At 35.5% G+C, this 21,255-nt stretch overlaps 3 protein-coding genes across 4 annotated transcripts; 2 read left to right on the plus strand and 1 right to left on the minus strand.

Annotated features, from left to right (window-relative positions):
• Nucleotides 1-7,746: 7,746 nt before the first annotated feature.
• On the minus strand, nt 7,747-14,024 carry LOC103838558 (GLABROUS1 enhancer-binding protein). 2 transcript variants are annotated; one of them, XM_009115006.3, is made up of 3 exons: nt 12,073-14,024; nt 11,471-11,975; nt 7,747-11,398 (listed from the first exon to the last, which is right to left on the minus strand). In XM_009115006.3, exons 2-3 carry the CDS (start codon nt 11,945-11,947, stop codon nt 11,117-11,119), a joined length of 759 nt encoding a protein of 252 aa, XP_009113254.1. In that variant the 5' UTR covers nt 11,948-11,975; nt 12,073-14,024; the 3' UTR covers nt 7,747-11,116. The 2 variants fall into 2 exon arrangements, with proteins under 2 accessions (XP_009113254.1, XP_033143097.1); XM_033287206.1 differs by having other exon boundaries at nt 11,471-14,024.
• Nucleotides 14,025-17,158: 3,134 nt separating this feature from the next.
• On the plus strand, nt 17,159-18,428 carry LOC103838549 (probable transcription factor At1g61730). Its single transcript, XM_009114997.3, has one exon. It carries the CDS (start codon nt 17,333-17,335, stop codon nt 18,257-18,259), a length of 927 nt encoding a protein of 308 aa, XP_009113245.1. The 5' UTR covers nt 17,159-17,332; the 3' UTR covers nt 18,260-18,428.
• Nucleotides 18,429-18,665: 237 nt separating this feature from the next.
• Nucleotides 18,666-20,933, plus strand: LOC103838541 (anthocyanidin reductase). Its single transcript, XM_009114990.3, has 6 exons — nt 18,666-19,050; nt 19,123-19,289; nt 19,367-19,567; nt 19,651-19,810; nt 19,887-20,100; nt 20,188-20,933. Exons 1-6 carry the CDS (start codon nt 18,909-18,911, stop codon nt 20,339-20,341), a joined length of 1,038 nt encoding a protein of 345 aa, XP_009113238.1. The 5' UTR covers nt 18,666-18,908; the 3' UTR covers nt 20,342-20,933.
• Nucleotides 20,934-21,255: the final 322 nt, after the last annotated feature.

Genomic DNA, 21,255 nt, shown 5'->3' on the forward strand with positions numbered 1-21,255 from the left:
AAGTTTTCTCTCAACAAGTCAAGACTCCGGATCTACGAGGAAGGAAGATCAGCATAAGGTTCGAAACTTATCTGACTCTTTGAAGTGTAGAAGTTGTAGCTTGACTCTTGAAGTGGTTGTTGGTATATGTGTTTGTTCCGGATCTGATCAATCCGCAACATGAGTATGGAACCAACAAAAGGCCGGTTCGAAGTTGAGAAGTTTGATGGATCTGGTGACTTTGGTATATGGAAGCACAAAATGTTGTGTGCTCTTGAGATTCTGGATCTAGATTGTGTACTAGAGGAAGTAACAGTAACAGAAGGCGATGGAGAGAAGATTGAACCAAGCACTGAGGCTAAGGTTGATCCTAAGAGAGCTATGAAGGACAAGAGGGTTCGAAGCTTGATTCAAATGAGTCTAAGTGATCAGATCATAAGGAAAGTTATGAAAGAGACCTCAGCTCTTGGGATATGGAAGGCGTTGGAAAGAGATTATCAAACTAAATCTCTTCCAAATAGGATCTACCTAAAACAGAGATTCGCAAGCTACAGGATGGATGAGCAAAAGTCCATTGAGCAGAATCTGGACGGGTTCTTGAAGCTGGTAAATGACCTAGAGAGTTTAGAAATAAAGATTTCTGATGAAGACCAGGTTATTCAGATTCTTACTGGTTTACCTCCTAAGTATGAACAACTGGTGCACACCTTGAAGTATGGGAGTGGTAAGGACACTCTCGCGGTCAGTGATGTTGTCTCTGCAGCATACTCGAAGGAAACTGAGCTAAGGGAGAAAGGTGTCTTAGGAAAATCCAAATCTGATGCAGAAGGTCTGTATGTAGGAGATCGGGGAAAATCGGATAGGAGAAGTAACTTTTCACGAGGAAGGTCGAAGTCTAAAGGTAAAGACTACGCAAAGTCCAAGACCAGCAAGGGTAATAAAGGCTGTTTCAGTTGTGGCAAAGAAGGCCATTGGAAAAGAGAGTGTCCAGATAAGGGAAATAGAAAAGGTTCAAACTCGAACTCAGTGAACGTTGCGTCAGCAAAAGTTTTAAAAAGGGAACCTCTAATACTCACTGCGAGTGTTCAGGATACCAGAGACGAATGGGTTTTGGACTCTGGGGCAAGCTTTCATATCACCCCAAACAAGGAGGTTTTGTTTGATCTTAAGGAAGCAAGTGGAGGAAAGGTGCTGATGGGGAATAACACGTTCAGTGAAATAGAAGGAGTTGGGAAGGTTCGTATAAAAGCGAGAGATGGCTCGATTGTGATTCTCACTGATGTTAAGTTTATGCCTACAATTGGCAGAAACTTAATATCATTTGGTTGTTTGGAGAAAGCTGGTTGTACTTATGAGGGAGAAGGATACAGAGTGAAGTTCTTCAAAAATGGAAATGAAGTTCTAACTGGAAAGTATGCAGATGGTTTGTATTACTTCGAAGGAACAGTACTAAAGGGAGAGATTCACTCAGCAGCCTCAACAGTCAATGTGACCAGAAAGTGGCACTCCAGGTTGGGACATTTAAGTCAGAAAGGGCTTGACTTACTTGTTAAGGAAGGATATCTAGAAGCTAAGGACGTTAACACGTTAGGGTTTTGCGAAGATTGTGTATTGGAAAAGGCTCACAAACAGAGTTTTAAGAAAGGTAAACACACGTCAAAGGGAACTCTGGATTACGTACACTCGGATCTCTGGGGAGCTCCTACGGTGGTTCCAAGCTTGGCAGAGAAACAATACTTCATTACCTTTATTGACGACTATTCAAGGAATTTTTGGATCTACTTTCTATAGACTAAAGATGAGGCCTTTGATAAATTCAAGGAGTGGAAAGTAGAAGTCGAGACTGAGACTGGGAAGAAGTTGAAGTATTTGAGAACAGACAATGGTTTGGAATACTGTAATCGTAAGTTTGATGAGCTCTGTAAGGCTACAGGGGTCAAGAGGCATCGGACGTGTGCTTACATTCTACAACAGAACGGGGTTTCAGAGAGAATGAATCGTACTATCATGGAAAGGGTTAGGTGTATGTTGGCCGAGAGCGGTATGGAAGAAAGATTATGGGCAGAAGCAGCTTCCACTGCGGTTTACTTAATCAACAGATCACCTAGTTCGGCCATTGATTACAAACTGCCAGAGGAATTGTGGTCTGGGACTAAGCCAGGGTTTAAGCATCTAAGAAGGTTTGGTTCAGCGGCTTATGTTCACAAATTTGGGGCAAAGACCAGTTCTAGAGCAACTAAGGGTTTCTTTGTTGGGTATCCCCAAAGAACAAAGGGTTTCAGGGTTTGGCTACTCGAAGAAGAGAAATGTACGATTAGCAGAAATGTTATTTTTCATGAGGAAGAAGTCTACAAAGATTCTCAGGAGAGAAATGACTCTCAAAAGGAGCAGGATTGTCTAGCTAAGATAGATAAAGGGAAAACTGTTGAAGTAGAGAGGAAGAAGCATGTCACGTTTAGTCCATACCTGATTAAAGGACCATGTAAAGGTTTACATGACTCAGAAGCTTCTACCTCGAGAGGAAATTCAACACAGACAGAGAGTTCAGTTTCAGGTGGAGCAGAGTCTGATTCAGAGGTGGAGTCATCTGGTCAGGGAGCTGAAACTGAGCAGGATCTGGATCACTACATATTAGCGAGGGACAGGGTTCGCAGAGAGACGAAGCTACCATCCAAATATGATGACTTTGATGTAGTAGCTTATGCCTTATCTGCGGCTAATGATATTGATATAAATGAACCTAAGTCCTATCAGGAAGCTATGAGGTCTAAAGAGAGGAAGCTATGGACAGCAGCTAGTGACGAGGAAATGGATTCTCTTGACAGAAACAAGACTTGGACATTGGTTGAAATACCTATTAAGAAGAGGGTTATAGGTTGTAAGTGGGTCTTAAAGAAGAAACCGGGAATTCCAGGAGTTGAAGATCCTTGTTACAAAGGCAGATTGGTTGCTAAAGGTTACTCACAAGTGGAAGGAATCGATTATAACGAGGTGTTTGCTCCAGTTGTAAAGCATGTTTCTATCAGGCTCATCCTATCGCTGGTGGTTAATGAAGAGTTCCATCTAGAGCAATTAGATGTTAAAACAGCCTTCTTGAATGGGACTCTAGATGAGGAGATCTATATGGATCAACCTGAAGGATATGTTACTAAAGGAAAGGAAGACTTGGTTTGTCTGTTAAAAAAGTCTTTGTACGGGATTAAGCAATCACCAAGACAGTGGAATAAAAGATTTGATGGGTTCATGAAGGAACAGGGATTCAGAAGGAGTCCTTATGATCAATCTGTTTACATCAGTGGAGTAGAAATGTCTTCGAGAGTCTATCTACTGTTATATGTTGACGATATGCTGGTGGTTTCTAAAGATATGGGAGTGATCAAGGAATTGAAAGCGAGATTGAGTAGTGAGTTTGAGATGAAGGATCTTGGAGCTGCTACGAGAATTTTAGGAATGGATATAGTCAGAGACAGAAGAACTGGTTCTCTGAAGTTGTCTCAGGGAAAATACCTTGAACAGGTACTCTCAACCTTTAACATGACAGATTGCAAAGCTGTAACAACTCCTATGGGTTCTCAGTTCAGATTGAAGAGTTTAGATGAAGAGGAAACAAAGACAGAGGCAAAGTTCATGATCGATATTCCTTACGTAAGCGCTGTTGGCAGTCTGGTGTACGCTATGGTAGGAACACGTCCTGATATCGCTCATGCTGTTGGAGTTGTTAGTAGATTCATGGGAAATCCAGGAAGGGAGCACTGGAAGCTGTGAAATGGATTTTGAGGTATGTAAGAGGAACTACTGACTACAGGCTGTGGTATACTAAGAACACAGAGTTCAAGGTGGAGGGTTACTGCGATGCAGATTTTGCATCTGATCGAGATAGAAGCAGGTCAGTTACAGGGTATCTGTTTGAAGTAGGCGGCAACACTATCAGTTGAAGATTTGGTCTCCAACCTATTGTGGCCTTATCAACTACTGAATCAGAATACATGTCGTTGATAGAAGGAGCTAGAGAAGCGTTGTTGCTTAAGGGAGTGTGTGAAGATCTAAGCTACGATCAAGGAGCAGTAAAGACAAATTGCGACTCACAATCGGCTATATTCCTAGCTAAGAACGGCGGATATTATGAAAGAACAAAACACATCCACAAGAAATTTAATTTCATCAGGGATGTTATTGGAGATGGAAGTGTTTCAGTGGTGAAAGTACACACTAGCCTAAATCTAGCCGATATCCTAACAAAGAGCGTACCTGGGAAGACATTAGAGAAGGCTCTGGTGTCGGTCAAGGTCCGTAGGTGAAGCTAACGTCTTTGTGATCGTCGCTGAGGAGTTGTTGATTCGTTATCTAACAGCGAAGACCAGGAAACATGGATTAATCAAGGAGGTTTGGATTAATCTACGGAAAAATTGAATCAGGAAAAGAAAGAGGGATTATTTTACCTTAACTATGAGGATTGAAGTCTTCGGCATCTGGAAAGGTCAGAAGCAGAAGCGGTGATAGTTTTGAGTCGAGAACGACGGGTTAGTTGACTCAGCAATTTCAAAAACTAAGGTTGAAATTGAAAGAGGATAAAGTTACTTTCAGGGTGGACTGATCTCGAGGTTTTGGGTTCCGAGGTTGAGCTAATCGAAGTGTTAGAGAGAAGACAGAGCTTCTGGAGAATAGAGAGGTGAAGACATTTCGACAGAGCTTCGCTAGAGTTTCAAGCAGCTGTCTGAAAGAGAGTTGTGTCGGTTTATACAAGGTGGAGATTTGTGGGCCTTAATGTACAAACCGATCCAAGACTATTGGGCCGATGATTTGAGCTAAGCCCATCTGGACTAAGTCTAAATGGAGACGGTGTCGTTCTGTCAGTTACGAGATATATCATCAGCTCATTCAGCTCTGTGAGAGTTGTTCTGTAGAAGTTGAAGCAGAGTAGAAAAGATCGTCTTCTCCGGTGAAATCTCTCTCGACTGTTGAAGATACAGAAGGTGTTCTTCGAAGATTCAGATTCCAAGCATTCTTCATTGCGAGATCCAGTTGCATCCTGAAACAACAAGATTCAAGGTTATAGTTAATGCAAACGAGTTAATTTAGTTTTCGATTTTTGAAAATTAAATCTCCGTCGACTTAGGACAATTCTCTCGGATAGTTTTTTTTTTAAGTTTCTGTCACAAAAATAGCAACAAAAAATTGACCAAAATAGTCCCTTTTTATTTTTAAAAAATTAATATTTATTTTTTATTTTTTTAATTTCGAAACCATATCCCCAAAACCCCACTCCTTAACTCTAAATCTTAGATTAGTTAACTCTAGGGTAAAAATACATTTTTACCATTTAATTAAACTTATTTTGGTTATTTTCTCTATTGAATGTTATTTTTGTGACAAAAACTTAAAAATGACTATCCTAGAGAATTTCTCTTATATTTACCATAATCTGATTGCAATTATTGTGGTTTAGACAATGGATTTGGGGTTAATTTGGGCGTACATATTCAAACTGAAATATATTTCGGTTTGTTCTGGTTTGATGTAGTCTCATCTAGGATTGAACACTGGAAATTTGGTTTGTACATTTTCTTTAAAACCGGATGTAGTATTACTAACCGGTTCTAAACATTATTCCTTTGATTTATAGCTACTCAACAATCGCATGGGCAGCTTCGATGAGTAAAGGCGTTCGCGAAGATGTTGAATATGGTTACAAAGCAAAATCAACAGCCGGTATGGTTTTCAACTTCTTCAGCGGTTTAGGTGATGTGGCATTCGCTTACGCAGGCCAAAATGTGGTCCTTGAGATCCAAGCAACGATCCCTTCGACTCCTTAGAAACCATCAAAAGGCCCAATGTGGAAAGGAGTCATCGTTGCTTACATCATTGTTGCACTTTGTTATTTTCCGGTGGCTCTCGTCGGATACTACAATTTTGGGAACAGTGTTGAAGATAATATTCTCATATATCACTTAAAAAGCCAGCTTGGTTAATCGCGACCGCTAACATCTTTGTCGTGATCCATGTTATCGGTAGTTACCAGGTCGTATAATATAAACCGGATTTCTTCTCATATCTCTTCTTTTGGTTGAATAAACAAATTTGACGTAATGTAAACCAATTTTGTTTTGTTGCAGATATATGCAATGCCGGTTTTCGAAATGATGGAAACTTTATTGGTTAAAAAGCTTAATTTTAGACCAACCACGATTCTCCGGTTCTGTGTTCGTAGTTTCTATGTTGGTAAGAAAATCAACTGAAATTTACTTTTTATTATATACATAGTTGTAACTTGTAGGTATATATTGGTTTTTATTAAGACTATACATAATGGTGTTACCTTGATCCGTAAACCTATTTATGTAGCTGCAACCATGTTTCTTGGTATGACGTTCCCAATCTTTGGTGGCCTTTTGGCGTTCTTTGGTGGATTCGCGTTTGCTCCTACGACATACTTCGTAAGATTGTGATCTCTAAACTTTTTCTCCATTTTGAATTAGTTACTAATAATAGAAACTTACTCTAATTTAAATACCACTATTGTTTTCAGCTACCTTGCATAATTTGGCTAGCCATCTACAAACCTAAGAAGTACGGCTTGTCTTGGTGGGCCAACTGGGTAAGTAACGTTGTCATCAGTTTTTTTGTGGCGTTTGCAATTAATGGTTGCATTTTGTGAAACCATTTTCTGAAAGAACAAAATAATTAAATGTGGTGTGTTGTTTATTTCAGGTATGTATCGCTATTGGTATTTTCTTAATGGTCTTGTCGCCTATTGGAGAGCTAAGGACGATCGTTATTCAAGCAAAGGAATACCAGTTTTACTCGTAAATGCGGTTTAATATGACTAATGTTTAGAGACATATTTATATATTAATGTGTGTGAAGAAGATTTTAAAAGATTGTTGGGTATGGGCCTAGCCCTCTCAAAAGGCCCACAAGACAATTATCCAGGCACATGATTACAACAAAGAGAGTCGGCTCGTCGACTTGCGAGCCGGCGATCGGCTCGGCTTTAGACTACTTTTGGTCGCTGAGACGACTGACTGAATGTCATCGGCTCGACGACTTGACTCAGCGGCCCGACACCTCGGCCCAACTACTCGAGGAGGCCCATCGAAACAGAGCATATTAGGTCAACAAGCATTTGTCTATAAAAGAAGGAGGAAAGGCAACAAGGAAGGGGATCCGCAAATCACTACACTTACTTTCGGCTAGACTTATGGTTTTATATCTTACATTTCACCGACTTGTACGGTCCGACGAACTAGCCTTCGCCGGACTATTTCCTCTGCTTTCTTCCCCTTTTGTAACACTATTTCGACTCATTGATCTAATAAAACACGTCTTTGTTTTGATCCACCGACGAGAACTCGTCCTTTCTTTTTACTAGTTTATCGACAGTCTCGGTTCAAACAAAGATCAACATGAAACATATAACAATCCGTCTCTTAACTTTTAACTAAAAAAACTAAGAACCGGTTTTTAAATAAGATATTTAAAGACCGGTTCTTAATTTTTTTAGTTAAAAGTTAAGAGACGCTAAAAATCCCACCCTAAAAACTCACTAATAATCATGTTCTAATAATCTCTGGTCTGAGGATTGAATTTATAATAGCATTTAATGCTTGTGTCTTGGTGTGTTTATATCTATCGACAATATATTTTGTTGTGCCAAAATAGAATATATTTTGTTCTTCCTTATTTTAAAATGTTTGATTATTTCTGTTCTCAAGAAAAACTAGATATATATATATATATATCCCTTTCTTATTAAAGGAGGAGCAATGATAAAAATAAACCTTGGCCTCATGTGTTTATTACATGAGTGTCATTTCCTAGGTGTCATCACCACATGCACTCTCACCAACTTTTTTAAAAACCCTTTCTCAACTAGAATAGTTACAAACAAATACCACTGGTCATTACATTATACTATATGGTTTTCGGATTTCAAAAATAACTTTCGGATTATGTTTGTGGTAAGTCATTAATGCTTGATTAAATTCAGATTCCAAAAAAAAACGGAGATTTAACTAAGGCAGCATATTAACTCCTTCCTAAGAGAGACTTTATGGTATGTTCGAAAATTTAGAAGTGTTTCATTTAAATAAGGCAACAAAATACGGTTTGATTGTGAGGCGATGATCATGTGGTAAGTCATTTACGCTTGAGTACAATATTTGATTCTTTAAACGTGCTACAACTAAGTTCTTTACGGTTTGAATTGATTATTTTAACATGCATGAAAGTTCATATCATAACATGTACGAATGTTCATATCTAATCTTGCAACAAATAAACCATGTTTATCATAATACTAATATCAAATTGTTTATCATAATGTTTATATCATAACCTGTACGAATGTTCATATCAAATCGTTTTATGATATTTTTAATTCAGTTCATCGAAAATAACCAATTATGATAAGCACTTAATGCTTCAAAATGTTAAGGAAACACAATTGAATTGTTAATGTATTCAAGGAAACAAAATTCAAAAAATTGAAATACTTACCTTAAACGATCGGGAATATTTCTGAAATATATTTTGCGTGACCAAGAGTGATTTTTCTTACCTATTTCACGTCCAGGCATCACGCAATTTATAAAACAGGCAAGTGGTATATATGGTATTAATTTCCCATCATTAATATCGGTTTCAAAAATAGACTCGTGGTGAGAAATTACAGACATAGTATTATGTGTTTTACAGTGTTGGCAAATTAATTGGAGACAAAGTAATCTATTGTATTTATTGTATATACAATAGATTATGAAATGCTGATATTATATGTATATTTTGCTAATATTTTTCATATTTCATAATAAGGCCGATTTAAGAAGGTTACTAACATTGATGGGTTTTCCAAAATTGTCTTCGACCCCACTGATGTTCTAGAAATTGATGTTTTACGATTGAGGTAATACATGCATTCACATATTTTGTTAAATAATGTTTTTAATTTCTCAAGATGATCTCTTTGCTAATGCTCATAATAGGATTGCAAACGAAGACTTCTGAAGGCATTATTGACAACAGTTATTTTGTCTCTATTTTTCATTTTCTTTTGTTTTCTTATACATTGTTCCTTTTATATTTTATTAGACTATTGTTTATGTTTCATTTAATATTATATTTATAATTTACAATTTACCCGCATGCAAACAAATATACAATTTAATTTTAAAGTCCATCGCATATAAATTTATATTGACATACTAAAATTCTTAGCTATAATCCGTACTTTCTTACATATATTTTTCTTACTATGACTTTAACTTTTATTATGTCTACATATTAAAAGTTATAATACTTTAAAAAATTTCTCGCTCCGCGCAGGGCGCGGGTTATCACCTAGTATATATATATATATTTCGTACACTCCTAAGTTTATCATATTATAATCGATTAATTAAATCCATGGCTAGCAAGTGAATTCATTAAAATATATGATGATTGAGGATTCATATGTTGCATAAAACAACCGAGACTAATAAGAGTAAATATCTGAGTTCAAGAAGAATAATTGATTAGGTACTTGATCCATTACAACACAAGATACATGAAGAAATACAAAGTATTAAATCCCTCCTATGAGATGTCGAATACTATAAATGAAAGCCCTTGTGAAGGATCATCGACATTGAAAACCACACGAAGAAGAAGAAAACAAGTTACATAAGGCGTCTCGAAGCCAATAAGGTTCTATTCAAGAACATAGCTTCATCGAAAATGAAGAATAAAGATGAACAACATTCTTATTAGGCAATTAGTTTGTAGAACTTTAATATTTTGATTATATATGCTAAACCGTGAAAATAGTAAAAACACAAAAAATATTAACCAACCATCAAACCAAATGGAACTTCGCAGCAAACCTACCAGTTGTGATGGGTTTCTCACCTGAGTGCTTTACTGTTAAAATTAGTTACACAAAAAGCTACGCATTAGTTAAAACATAAAATAGAGATCAAAAAAGACTCGATGAATACTTGAATAGTAGTAGAAGGCTGATTTTCGCGGAATAAATCACACCCTAAGACCACAAATCTTTTAACATACCTTAACTATAACCGTTCAAAAGATGGCTTGAAAACCCACGAAACAAAAAAAAAAACATCAATAGGAATCAAAGATAATATATATATTTTTTAATTCTTGAACCAGAAACTCATGCACAAGGAAGCTTTGCAAGAAAGTCAGTTTCTGCATATGCAATTCCATCTCCTCATTAAGCAATGCCTTCCAATCACCAGCTAGCTCCTTCCTTCGCTGAGCTCCAAAAGTTTTCAATTCTGAAACAGCATCTTCTGTTGAGTTTTCCCTACACTCTCAAAAGATGTCGATGCCTCATGTGTGCCCTGAAGAGCATCAAATTCATCCATACCACCTAACTCCTCGCTCTTATCTTTATCAATTCTTGTGTCATTCACTCGCTTTTGCTCCACCAAAGGGACATCCTTGTTCAAAACAAGAACCTAAGATCAAAATCAGTAAAGCAGCTCGCATTCTCTAAAATAAACATAATAGGAGCAACAGATCAGTATTTACCTTAGCTTGGTCCTGCCTATTCTCACTAGAAGCATCTTCTGTTTCATTTTTAGCCCAAATGATTGTTGACAATCTGAAGAGTTCTTTCTCATAAGAATTATTTTGGTTTGAATATAGGAGGAGTGGAACTCGAAGAGTCTTAGAAACACGCAAGTCACGAGAAGCTACGGCTTGTGAAAAAAGGACTCCTCGTCTATTTGTATAATCTGATAATTGAGGTCTCTCAAAAGAAGTAGTTTTGACTCTCTACTCTCTTCAACAATGACTGTTAGAATCTTCCTAAGATAAGCTCCATGTCTCAAAACTGTCAATATCTTCAAGACAGAGGTTGTCTCTTCAACATCCTCGATGAAGATTAGTTAATAGTGATTCATGTTATCAGATATGTTTGTAGGACATGACCCTTGTGATTATATTTTCTTGTGATCAAGAATACTGTTTCTTTTTCTTGGAAGAGTATAAGTTTGTAGAAACCGATATTTTATTACATTAAGATTACATAAAACCGAGAGACTTGACACTTTTAGACATCACAGAAAACATACTGCTTCTACTAGACAAGCAGATTTTTTCACAAACTAGTAATAAGACGAGGAGGACAAGTTTACCATTTAGCAGCCTCTGCAAGCATAGCAGAAAACTTAAACTTCTTGATATTGAGTTTAACTTCCTCAGCACATAACTCTTTCCACTCATCGCTCAACTCTCTTCTTTTACCAGATCCAAGGTTCATCAGCTTCTCAAGCTGCAACTTCTTTTGATAATCACTTAAGCCTTTGGACACCATGGTCTCGAACGCATCTCGCACAACCCATGACTCCTCGTTGCCTTCAAAGTCAGCTTTTGTTACCTCATTATTCGAAGGTTCATGATTAGCCATTTCCTCCTTTTGCATGTTGGCAAAACAGAGATTAGTCAAATATAGACATTAATTGATGATAAAATATATATCACTTACACCACTCTTGGTGTGATCAGCAGACTGATCAGATTCACTTTGGGGGCCCCATATACTTTTGGAAAGTAGAAAGGCTTCAGATTTGCTAGTGTTTGCTTTCTGCATGTTAGCAATGAACTTGGCTTTCAGCTTGCGGATCTTAGTCAAAACCTGTTCCTTTGAGAATTTCCCCGTGATGGAGCCTCCCACGAAACGATAAAAGTCACCCCAGTTACTCTTGGGTTCGTTTCCTTTCTGAGCTTGATATTCCACTAACCCTTTTAACACAGTAAGCTCATCCTCCTCGTTCCAGATTCTGCTGCTGCTCGCCAATGCCTTCTTCTTCTTCTTCTTCTTATTTGTCACGTGTTCTGTTGCTGGTTCTGGAGGAGGAGGAGGAGGAGGAGAAGGCTTTGAAGCATTTTTCCGTGGGGATTTTCTACTGCGGGGAATATGTGAAGGCGGTGAGGTGCCGTCGGGGAAATCAAGATTCATCATGGTCGCAATCCTCACATGCAGAGAAGCCCTGAACCAGGAAATCATAAATTCATCAGTACATCTTCCGACAAAAACAAACTCACATTCTAGATTCTAGAGAGAGAGAAAAGAAGAAAGAAACAAACCTGATTTTTTTTTTCTCTTCCAAATTTGAGTTTGGAGACTCGAGAGAGAGATAGAGAGGAAAAGACTGATTTATTTAGGTTCGGAAATGCCTTGACCAGAGCCTATATACCCAAATAAAGTAATTAAAAAATTGTATTAAGATGAGTAATGATTAAAAAATTTTAATACAGAAATACAATAGTTTAGACAAAAAATGTAACTTGGAGAATAAGTGTATTTAGTACAATAATCATAGCATTTTTTTGATGATCATTGTATAATGCTGACTCCTTACAAAAGTTACCAAGAAAATTCAATACGAAAAATAATGGTTAAGGTAAACAAAAAGTGCATCAAACAATAACTTACATACATCAAAGATCTTTGTGACAATGTAGTCCGATAAGATAAATATATTTTTGGAAGTAGCAATGAACAACCCTTTGTTAAATAAATCAACCAAATTGTCACTTTAGCTATAATATGTAGGACACAAACACCATCATTTCTTCTCCATTGTATGGGTTTTGTTATGCTTTGATCATTTTTTTTGGATTTTTTATCTTAAAATCTTTAGAACGGTGATAAATTTATTTCTTTAAAATTATTAACATTCCTTTTAGATATTTATCAATTTTGTATTATTTTGTTGGCTCGTTAAAACTTTGTCATGGAAATCCGATATGATAAAAACCTTGATAAGGAAAAAGAGTACTTCAGGACTAATGAATATATATGTTTTATGGGGCTAATTATAACCAAAATATCAAGTAACTATATTGGTAACTCTATTATTAATGTATATGTAAACCAGAGTTTAAAACTCTACAACTGCGGCTAATTTTTTTTTTTGACTTCTAGACAATTATATATCCGCCGGCTTTAGTTTAATATCGTCTCTTGGAAATAATATCTTTAAGAAAGCATTCCGATCAAATAAATCTCTTTAGAAGATTGAGTACAACATAATAAACTTTTTTATTTCTGTTATAATATATAGGGTCTTTAAACTTCAAATCCAAAATCCTATTTTGACATAGATATGAATTCTTGGTCTATCTAGATTTCAATCCAAATCTCTTTACATACAAACGTTTACAAATTCTTCTTGTGCATATGAGTTATTTATGCTCTTATAATTAAAGTTACCTATTATTATTTTTCTTGTCATATGATGGGCATATTTTTCATTCACAAAAATATTAGTAACTTACTCAGATAACACTTTTAGTATGACACTTCAAGCTAAAACATATCTAGTCCTTTTAATATATCTTATAAAATTGAATTTGTTTTAATTCAACCGAATAGCTAGAGTTCCCGGGAACATAATTTTGATATCATTAATTCTGCATCAAATTTATCTTTCAAAGATTATTTTTTAAGGTCGTATAATTCAAGTTCTTTCTACAACGATAAATCATTTAAATTTATTCTTTAAACAACGATAAATAATATAAAAATAATATTAATAAATATTTTTGGATTTTGTAATATTTAAAATAATTATTATAGAATTATATTCGAACATAATTCATCAAGTAGAGTATAAAACTATTATAATTATCTTATATAAAATTTCGTTCACTGTATTTTATAATTTATAAATATTAAAAGTAATAAATAAAACATTATTAATCTTTCTATAATACTTCCAAGGTAAAGTGGATGGCAGAGTCGATGAAAGTGGGTGGCAGAGTCGATTCATCAAGTAGCATATAATACTTCCAAGGCAAAGTGGGTGACAGAGTCGATGAAAGATGAGGAGCCTTTGCGTCTAATCACATTTTTCTTAGCACACAAGCAGCATCATCGTAATACCTTAATAGTATGAGAGGAGAGATTTGTGAATAATACTTTAAAGAATGAAAAGAGAATGTTTGTATTTTAAGACCTTGGGTGTCTCATATATATATACAGTCGATTTATTTCTCATATTAATGACGCACAGTATTTTACACAATAAAAAATGAAATCGTTTAAAAAAAGATATTAAATGTGTATTGTCAAAAAATGATTTGCATATGATATGATTTTAACTTGCGCAAATAATCTATATTAGAAAGTAAGTTATTAAAAACAAACAACCTAATTAGAAACATTAAAATATTTTTTAAGCAATGTAATAAATATGATATCAACATGCGCAAGTTTACCGTTTGAATAATAAGGAAAGTTTTTAATATTTGTCTTAATTCTAAATCTTGCCCAAGGGTAAACTAAATCGATAATACTTAATGATTTTAACTTGCGCAAGTAGTCCATATTGTGAATAAGTGATTTGCATATTTAATGATTTCAACTTGCGCAAGTAATCCATATTAGAAAGGTAAGTTATTAAAAACAAATTTTGTCAATAAGTTATTTGCATATTTAATGATTTCAACTTGCGCAAGTAATCCATATTAGAAAGGTAAGTTATTAAAAACAAACAACCTAATTAGTAGGGGTGGGCACTTTACCCGATATTGGCACCCGAACCCGATCCGAAAATGCATGTCAAGTTTTTTATTTAAAAAAATAACAAAAAATTACATCCAATTTTTTTTAAAAAAAGAACTAAATTAATGCCTTTTTAGTTTTATATTTTTTATGTCTAAATCTATTAACCATTCAATCTATTAAAAATAAAAAATTAGTTAACTGAAAGTTATATTTTTAAATATAAGAAACTTGAGAAATGAAAATTTTAATTTTTTTTTTCAAAATCTAAATATCCGAACCCGATCTGAAATAACCAAATCCGAACTAAAAATATCCGTACCCGACCCGAAGTACAAAAATACCCGAACGGGTTCTACACCTCTATACCGAAATACTCGAAAATCCAAAATACCCGACCCGAACCCGAACGGATATCCAAACGCCCACCCCTACTAATTAGAAACATTATAATATTTTCTAAGCAAATGTAATTAATATGATATAAACATGCGCAAGTTTACTGTTTGAATAATAAAGAAAGTTTTTAATATTTGTCTTAGTTCTAAATCTTGCCTAATGCTAAACTAAATCGATAATTATTATCTCCTAGCTATATATGGACTTAATGAAATCGACAATAGTTTTGGGCTTGTCTACATAAGCGATTGATTAAAATAAATGAAAAATAAAATTCAAAAAAATAAATAATTGTAACAGTTTATATATTTTAAAATTTGTATTTGAAAAAAGTAGATTAAAATTACGTACCGTGACTACGGAATATTCTGAAAAATTTGTTTGTAGACAATATTCAATGTTTTTGTCTTCGGCTTCCCTTCTTTACCAGTTATTAGGATTTTTAATCCATATCTCGACTTAACTCTTGAAAGTGCAACTTTGCCTTGCATTTTGTAAGCATTTTATAAATTATTTTAAAATTATGATAAATTTATTCTTTAAACAACGATAAATAATTTAAAAATAATATTAATAAACATTTTTGGATTTTGTAATATTTAAAATAGTTATTATATAATTATATTCGAACACAGTTCATCAAGTAGAGGATAAAACTATTATAATTATCTTATATAAAATTTCGTTCAATTTATTTTATAGGTTATAAATATTAAAAGTAGTAAATAAAACTTTATTAGTCTTTCAATAATTTCGAGAATAGTTTCCATAAATTATTATTTGTAATATTCGTTAGATTATATGGCAAGTGATGTTAAACGTCAATAAGTTAAACAATTCTTCCATATTTGGAAAACATATATATATATATATATAACAAAGACAAATTAAATGGTAGAGTATGTAAACACCTGTTTTCTACCAGCGTGAGTTAGAACACCGCCGTATTTAAGAATCATAAGGGCCTCTACAGGTCTTTATTCTTCGCCTTCACCATCCCACTTCAGCGGCTTCAGTTGAACCTTCCTGTATATCCCTGAGAAATTTCCTCCCTGCGCCATTCCAAAAGGTTTTCTACTGTGAGAAAATGACCTTATGAATTAAATAAAAAATGCATAATGCTAGCTTACTTATAAGATAGTATATTCAACAAAAAAAAAAGATATAAGATAGTATTACTAAATGATACTATGTAATACTTTCCCGGACAATATTCAACAAAGAGAGAGAAAATACTAAAGAACCTCTTCAAGAATTGCTTTAACTTGGCGAAGCTTCTCAGCATGTTCAATCAAGGTTTTCTGGATCACTATCACTCTCACGACCTGGTCTACATATAAAAAAAGGAAGACCATATTGTCGTTACCAGTATTTAACACATGGAAAAGATAGACCATACATGCTTTTTGGAGACAAGGCACAAAGAGTTGAGTTCAGGGTTCTAAAAATGAGGAGCCTTTGTGTCTAAACACATTTTTCTTAGCACACAAGCAGCATTGTCGTAATACCTTAATAGTATGAGATGAGAGATTTGTGAATAATACTTTAAAGAATGAAAAGAGAGTGTTAATATGAGAATACAGTCGATTTATTCTCATATTAACGATTTTAATATTTTGCACAATAAATAATAAAATCGTTTAAAGAAAGATATTAAATGTGTATTGTCAAAAAATGATTTGCATATGATATGATTTTAACTTGCGCAAGTAATCCATATTAGAAAGCTAAGTTATTAAAAACAAACAACCTAATTAGAAACATTAAAATATTTTGTAAGCAATATAATAAATATGATATCAACATGCGCAAGTTTACCGTTTGAATAATAAGGAAAGTTTTTAATATTTGTCTTAATTCTAAATCTTGCCCAAGGGTAAACTAAATCGATAAAATTTAATGATTTCAACTTGCGCAAGTAATCCATATTGTGAATAAGTGATTTGCATATTTAATGATTTCAACTTGCGCAAGTAATCTATATTAGAAAGGTAAGTTATTAAAACCAAATTTTGTCAATAAGTTATTTGCATATTTAATGATTTCAACTTGCGCAAGTAATCCATATTAGAAAGGTAAGTTATTAAAAACAAACAACCTAATTAGTAGGGGTGGGCACTTTACCCGATATCCGAAGTGGTACCCGAACCCGATCCGAAAAACCCAAACTGAAATCCGAACCGAAGTAGCAAAATACCCGAACGGGTATTGAATAAGGAGATATTTGATACCCGAACCCGAACGGATAATACCCGAACCCGAATGGATATTCGAAGATAACCAAACATATATATAATTAACCTTATGTAAAATCCCAATTGCATAGACCTAGAAAGCAAACCGTTAAATAGCTAACAGCGTAACATTCTTGGAAGAAGGGACATCGAACACTTAAAACAATCCTTTATAGTATTCCTTTGGCTGCAAACTCGACCTCCTATGACGAAGAAACGCGACCCTTTAGAAAATCCACCTGCTGCATCTTCAAGCGATGATGCTTCTTCGTCGGAAGAAGAAGAACTCCCCGTCAAAGCTCCTTCCTCCTCCGCCGCACAACAAGCCTCCGATATAGATTCTGGATCTGAAACCGAGACCGATTCCGACACCGAACAACCTCCGAATCAGCGATCTGGAAAGGCTATCGTAGCCTCCAAGAAGGACAAGTCAGGAACGAAGCGTCCGAGCGAAGGGACTTCAAGGGACACGAACTCGAAACGGGCGAAGAAGATAGGAGAAGATTCAAAGAAGCCTGCTTTCCAGAGACTATGGACTGAAGAAGACGAGATCGCTGTCTTGCAAGGTATGATCGATTTCAAGAACGATACAGGGAACTCTCCTTACGACGACACCAATGCTTACTACGATTACATCAAGAATTCTATTAGCTTTGAGGTTAGTAAGAACCAGTTCATGGATAAGCTTAGGAGCTTAAAGAAGAAGTATATGGGTAAAGAGAAGCCTTCTTTTACCAAACCTCATGATCACAAGTCTTATAGATTGTGCAATTACATCTGGGGACCTGATGGGATGGGTCTTGACACTGCTGTTAAGTCCAACGGTGTGTCCAAAAAGAAGACCAAGAAGCTTGCCGATGATGATGGTAAGAGAGTGTTGGTTCGTGCCGACGAGAAATCTGATTGGTTTGGGAACTCGTTTCTTGTTAGAGGGATTGCCGCTTTTGGTGTTGATGAGCATTATGTCAAACAGAGATGGAGCTTGGTCCCCGTTGAGACCAAGAAGAGAGTTGAAGAGAAGGTTAAGATGCTGCGGGCTAAGGAAATTGAGTTTCTGTTGCAGAAGGCTAAGATTTTGCATGAAGTTACCTCTATGATCGCTGAAGCATCCAAGAACAAGCCATTCGAGTGATAGATTCGATTGGGTTTCAGTGCCAATGTCTATGCTGTTATTTCAACTTAGCATTTACTTTCTCTTCTTTATGATCTACTTACTTTGTAATTTTCTGGTTTATTTTGATCGCTTTCTCTCATATTAAACCCTCTTTATTGGATTTGTTGCTTACATATACAAACACCATTAAAAAAAAAAAAAAATTTACTGTCAAGCCTAAGGCAATTAGGTGAAATATGAATAGATCTTAGCCATAGAGTTTCAGTTTTTGGGATATTTCTAACGTAAAGAACTGTTCGGTATTATGTTTAATCAAATGGGTTTTTTCTGCAAAATTTGAAGTCAAAAGATCAAAACTGGTTAATGAAGAACTCTTTTGTTACAAAAATCTTGTGATAACTTAGTAAATGATAACACATCTGCAAGTCAATAAAAAGTTCCGAGGCTTCTTCTGATTCTTAGGTGAGAAAGAAGGTAAACAAGTTAGTTGTGTCAACGGTCACACGTGCTTACCCTCTAAAAAGCCTTTTGATCAACGGTTGTACCAAATGAGCAGAGAGTCTATAAGCTTTGCAACTTTTTCTTTTACTTCCTATATAAAAGGCTGAAGACGTTAACCTCTTAACAAACAAAATATAAAATTTCTGTGTCTTAAGAATTTAATCAGATGGCAACCGTTGATCAGACCGCTGTAACCACCGGAACTAAGAAGGCTTGTGTCATCGGTGGCACAGGAAACTTAGCCTCTATTCTGATCAAGCATTTGCTTCAAAGCGGCTACAAAGTTAACACCACAGTTAGAGATCCAGGTTCTTTGTTTCTTCTTTCTTTCTTGTCTCAAGTCATTTTGTATGTTTACTGACTCTATTCTGAAATTGCAGAGAATGAGAAGAAAATGGCTCACCTTAAGGTACTTCAAGAGCTCGGGGATCTCAAGATCTTCAAGGCGGATTTAACGGATGAAGGGAGTTTCACTTCACCAATCTCGGGCTGTGAATATGTGTTCCATGTCGCAACACCAATCAGCTTTACATCTCAAGATCCCGAGGTTAAGTTCCTAAACATATATGTGCATGCTTTTTATGTAAACATTTTGAATTATCTTGTTTGTCTTTAAATGTACAGAAAGACATGATCAAACCAGCGGTACGAGGAGTGATCAACGTGTTGAAATCTTGCTTAAAATCGAACTCAATCAAGCGCGTGATCTACACTTCTTCAGCTGCTGCGGTTTCTATCAACAACCTTTCGGAACCTGGACTTGTGATGACCGAAGAAAACTGGTCTGACGTTGATTTTCTCACAAAGGAGAAGCCGTTTAACTGGGTAATAACAATTTCTTGCTGCACAAGATAGGTTCTTTTTTCCCCGACTAAGTTCAGTTACCTCTCTCTGTTTTTATTTTCTAGGGTTACCCAGTCTCAAAGACCTTAGCAGAAAAGGAAGCTTATAAATATGCGGAAGAGAATAAGATTGATCTCGTTACTGTGGTTCCAGCACTCATAGCCGGAAACTCTCTCCTCTCTGATCCTCCGAGCAGTTTATCTCTCTCGATGTCTTTAATCACTGGTAAACATGAATCATAATACTATTTGACCACTTCTGTTAAAGTTTCACAATCAAGATGATTGGTTTTTGTTGTTAGGGAAAGAAATGCATCTGAGCGGTCTCAAGGAAATGCAGAAGCTATCTGGATCCATCTCGTTCATCCACGTGGACGACCTAGCTCGTGCACATATGTTTCTTGCGGAGAAAGAAACAGCTTCTGGTCGCTACATTTGCTGTTATTACAACACAAATGTTCCAGAGATTGCGGATTTTCTCAGGCGAAGATATACTAAGTACAATGTTTTGTCAGAGTAAGCATATCTATCTCCCCACAGAAATTGCAAAATTTTAATTGAACACTTTCTGATTTTTTTTTTGGGTTGTGAAATTTGGTGCAGATTTGAAGAGTGCTTATCAAGTGCGAAACTGACGCTATCCTCGGAAAAACTCATCAAGGAAGGCTTTCGATTTGAATATGGGATCAGTGAGATGTATGATGAGATGACGGAGTACTTCGAGTCAAAAGGATTGATCAAACCTAAAGTATCTTGATTTTCACATAATGTAAAATGGATTTTATAAGTATATGAGCCTCTGATCTCATTATGTTTCTTATAAATTGCTTCAAATAATATGATGGTTTATTATTTATCAAAAAAAGGGTTGATTTTATGTCTTTATACGTAAATATTAGCTTTCCTAGGATCAGGTTGGGCTAGGGATGAGTGAGGGCTGACAAATCTAGTATTAGATGAGAGAAATACTATCAAACATGCTTAAATGGCCTTCTTTTTGTCCCAAAAAGGCATGCCTATTCACTTACAATTTCCCCATACAAACAAACTTCCTTAACTTGCAATGTTTGTGGTTGGTTAAGAAAATATCCCTGCATCATCAAGATATCACGTCACTTGTTGAAGGTGGATTTACATCCCTCAAGGCCCATTAGACATTGAATTAGGCTCACTTCATTATGAAACCTTAAACATATTTCTTCTATAAATAAGGAACTACTTCCTTAGTAGAAAATATCTTCTCTTCTCTATTTTAGACTTAGAACACTTCTTACCAGAGCCGGTCCTAAGAAAGGGTGGGCTAGAAGCAAAAACAACAAAATTTGGCCTATTAATTACAAATAAAAATGGAATAAAGAAAGTAGTAGAGGAAAGGTATCGAACCGTTCACCTTTAATAGTATAATGCTATGCATTAACCAAATAAACTAAAGAAACTTTTGTAAAAATGCGGCCGATTTTCTTCTTATTATTTGGCGGCCGGAAGCATGGGCTTGGCCTGTTTCTACTCAAGGCCGGCTCTACTTCTTACAAAGGGTTTATGGATTCTTAGATTACTTTACACTGGAAACCATTCTTGGTTAAGAAAATATCCCTGCATCATCAAGATATCACGTCACTTGTTGGAGGTGGATTTACATCCCTTCAAGGCCCATTACACATTGAATTAGAC

The sequence above is a fragment of the Brassica rapa genome, chromosome A03, assembly GCF_000309985.2.
Source record: "Brassica rapa cultivar Chiifu-401-42 chromosome A03, CAAS_Brap_v3.01, whole genome shotgun sequence".
In the NCBI taxonomy this organism is placed as follows: domain Eukaryota; kingdom Viridiplantae; phylum Streptophyta; class Magnoliopsida; order Brassicales; family Brassicaceae; genus Brassica; species Brassica rapa.

Excerpts from the sequence above, each read along its gene's own strand:
- LOC103838558 (XM_033287206.1), bottom strand. The coding sequence starts at position 11,992 with ATGATTTCCTGGTTCAGGGCTTCTCTGCATGTGAGGATTGCGACCATG. Across the intron at positions 11,399-11,470 it reads CTGATCACACCAAGAGTGGT|GAGGAAATGGCTAATCATGA; the intron begins GTAAGTGATATA and ends AACATGCAAAAG.
- LOC103838549 (XM_009114997.3), top strand. The coding sequence starts at position 17,333 with ATGACGAAGAAACGCGACCCTTTAGAAAATCCACCTGCTGCATCTTCA.
- LOC103838541 (XM_009114990.3), top strand. The coding sequence starts at position 18,909 with ATGGCAACCGTTGATCAGACCGCTGTAACCACCGGAACTAAGAAGGCT. Across the intron at positions 19,051-19,122 it reads CACCACAGTTAGAGATCCAG|AGAATGAGAAGAAAATGGCT; the intron begins GTTCTTTGTTTC and ends CTGAAATTGCAG. Across the intron at positions 19,811-19,886 it reads CTCGATGTCTTTAATCACTG|GGAAAGAAATGCATCTGAGC; the intron begins GTAAACATGAAT and ends TTTTGTTGTTAG.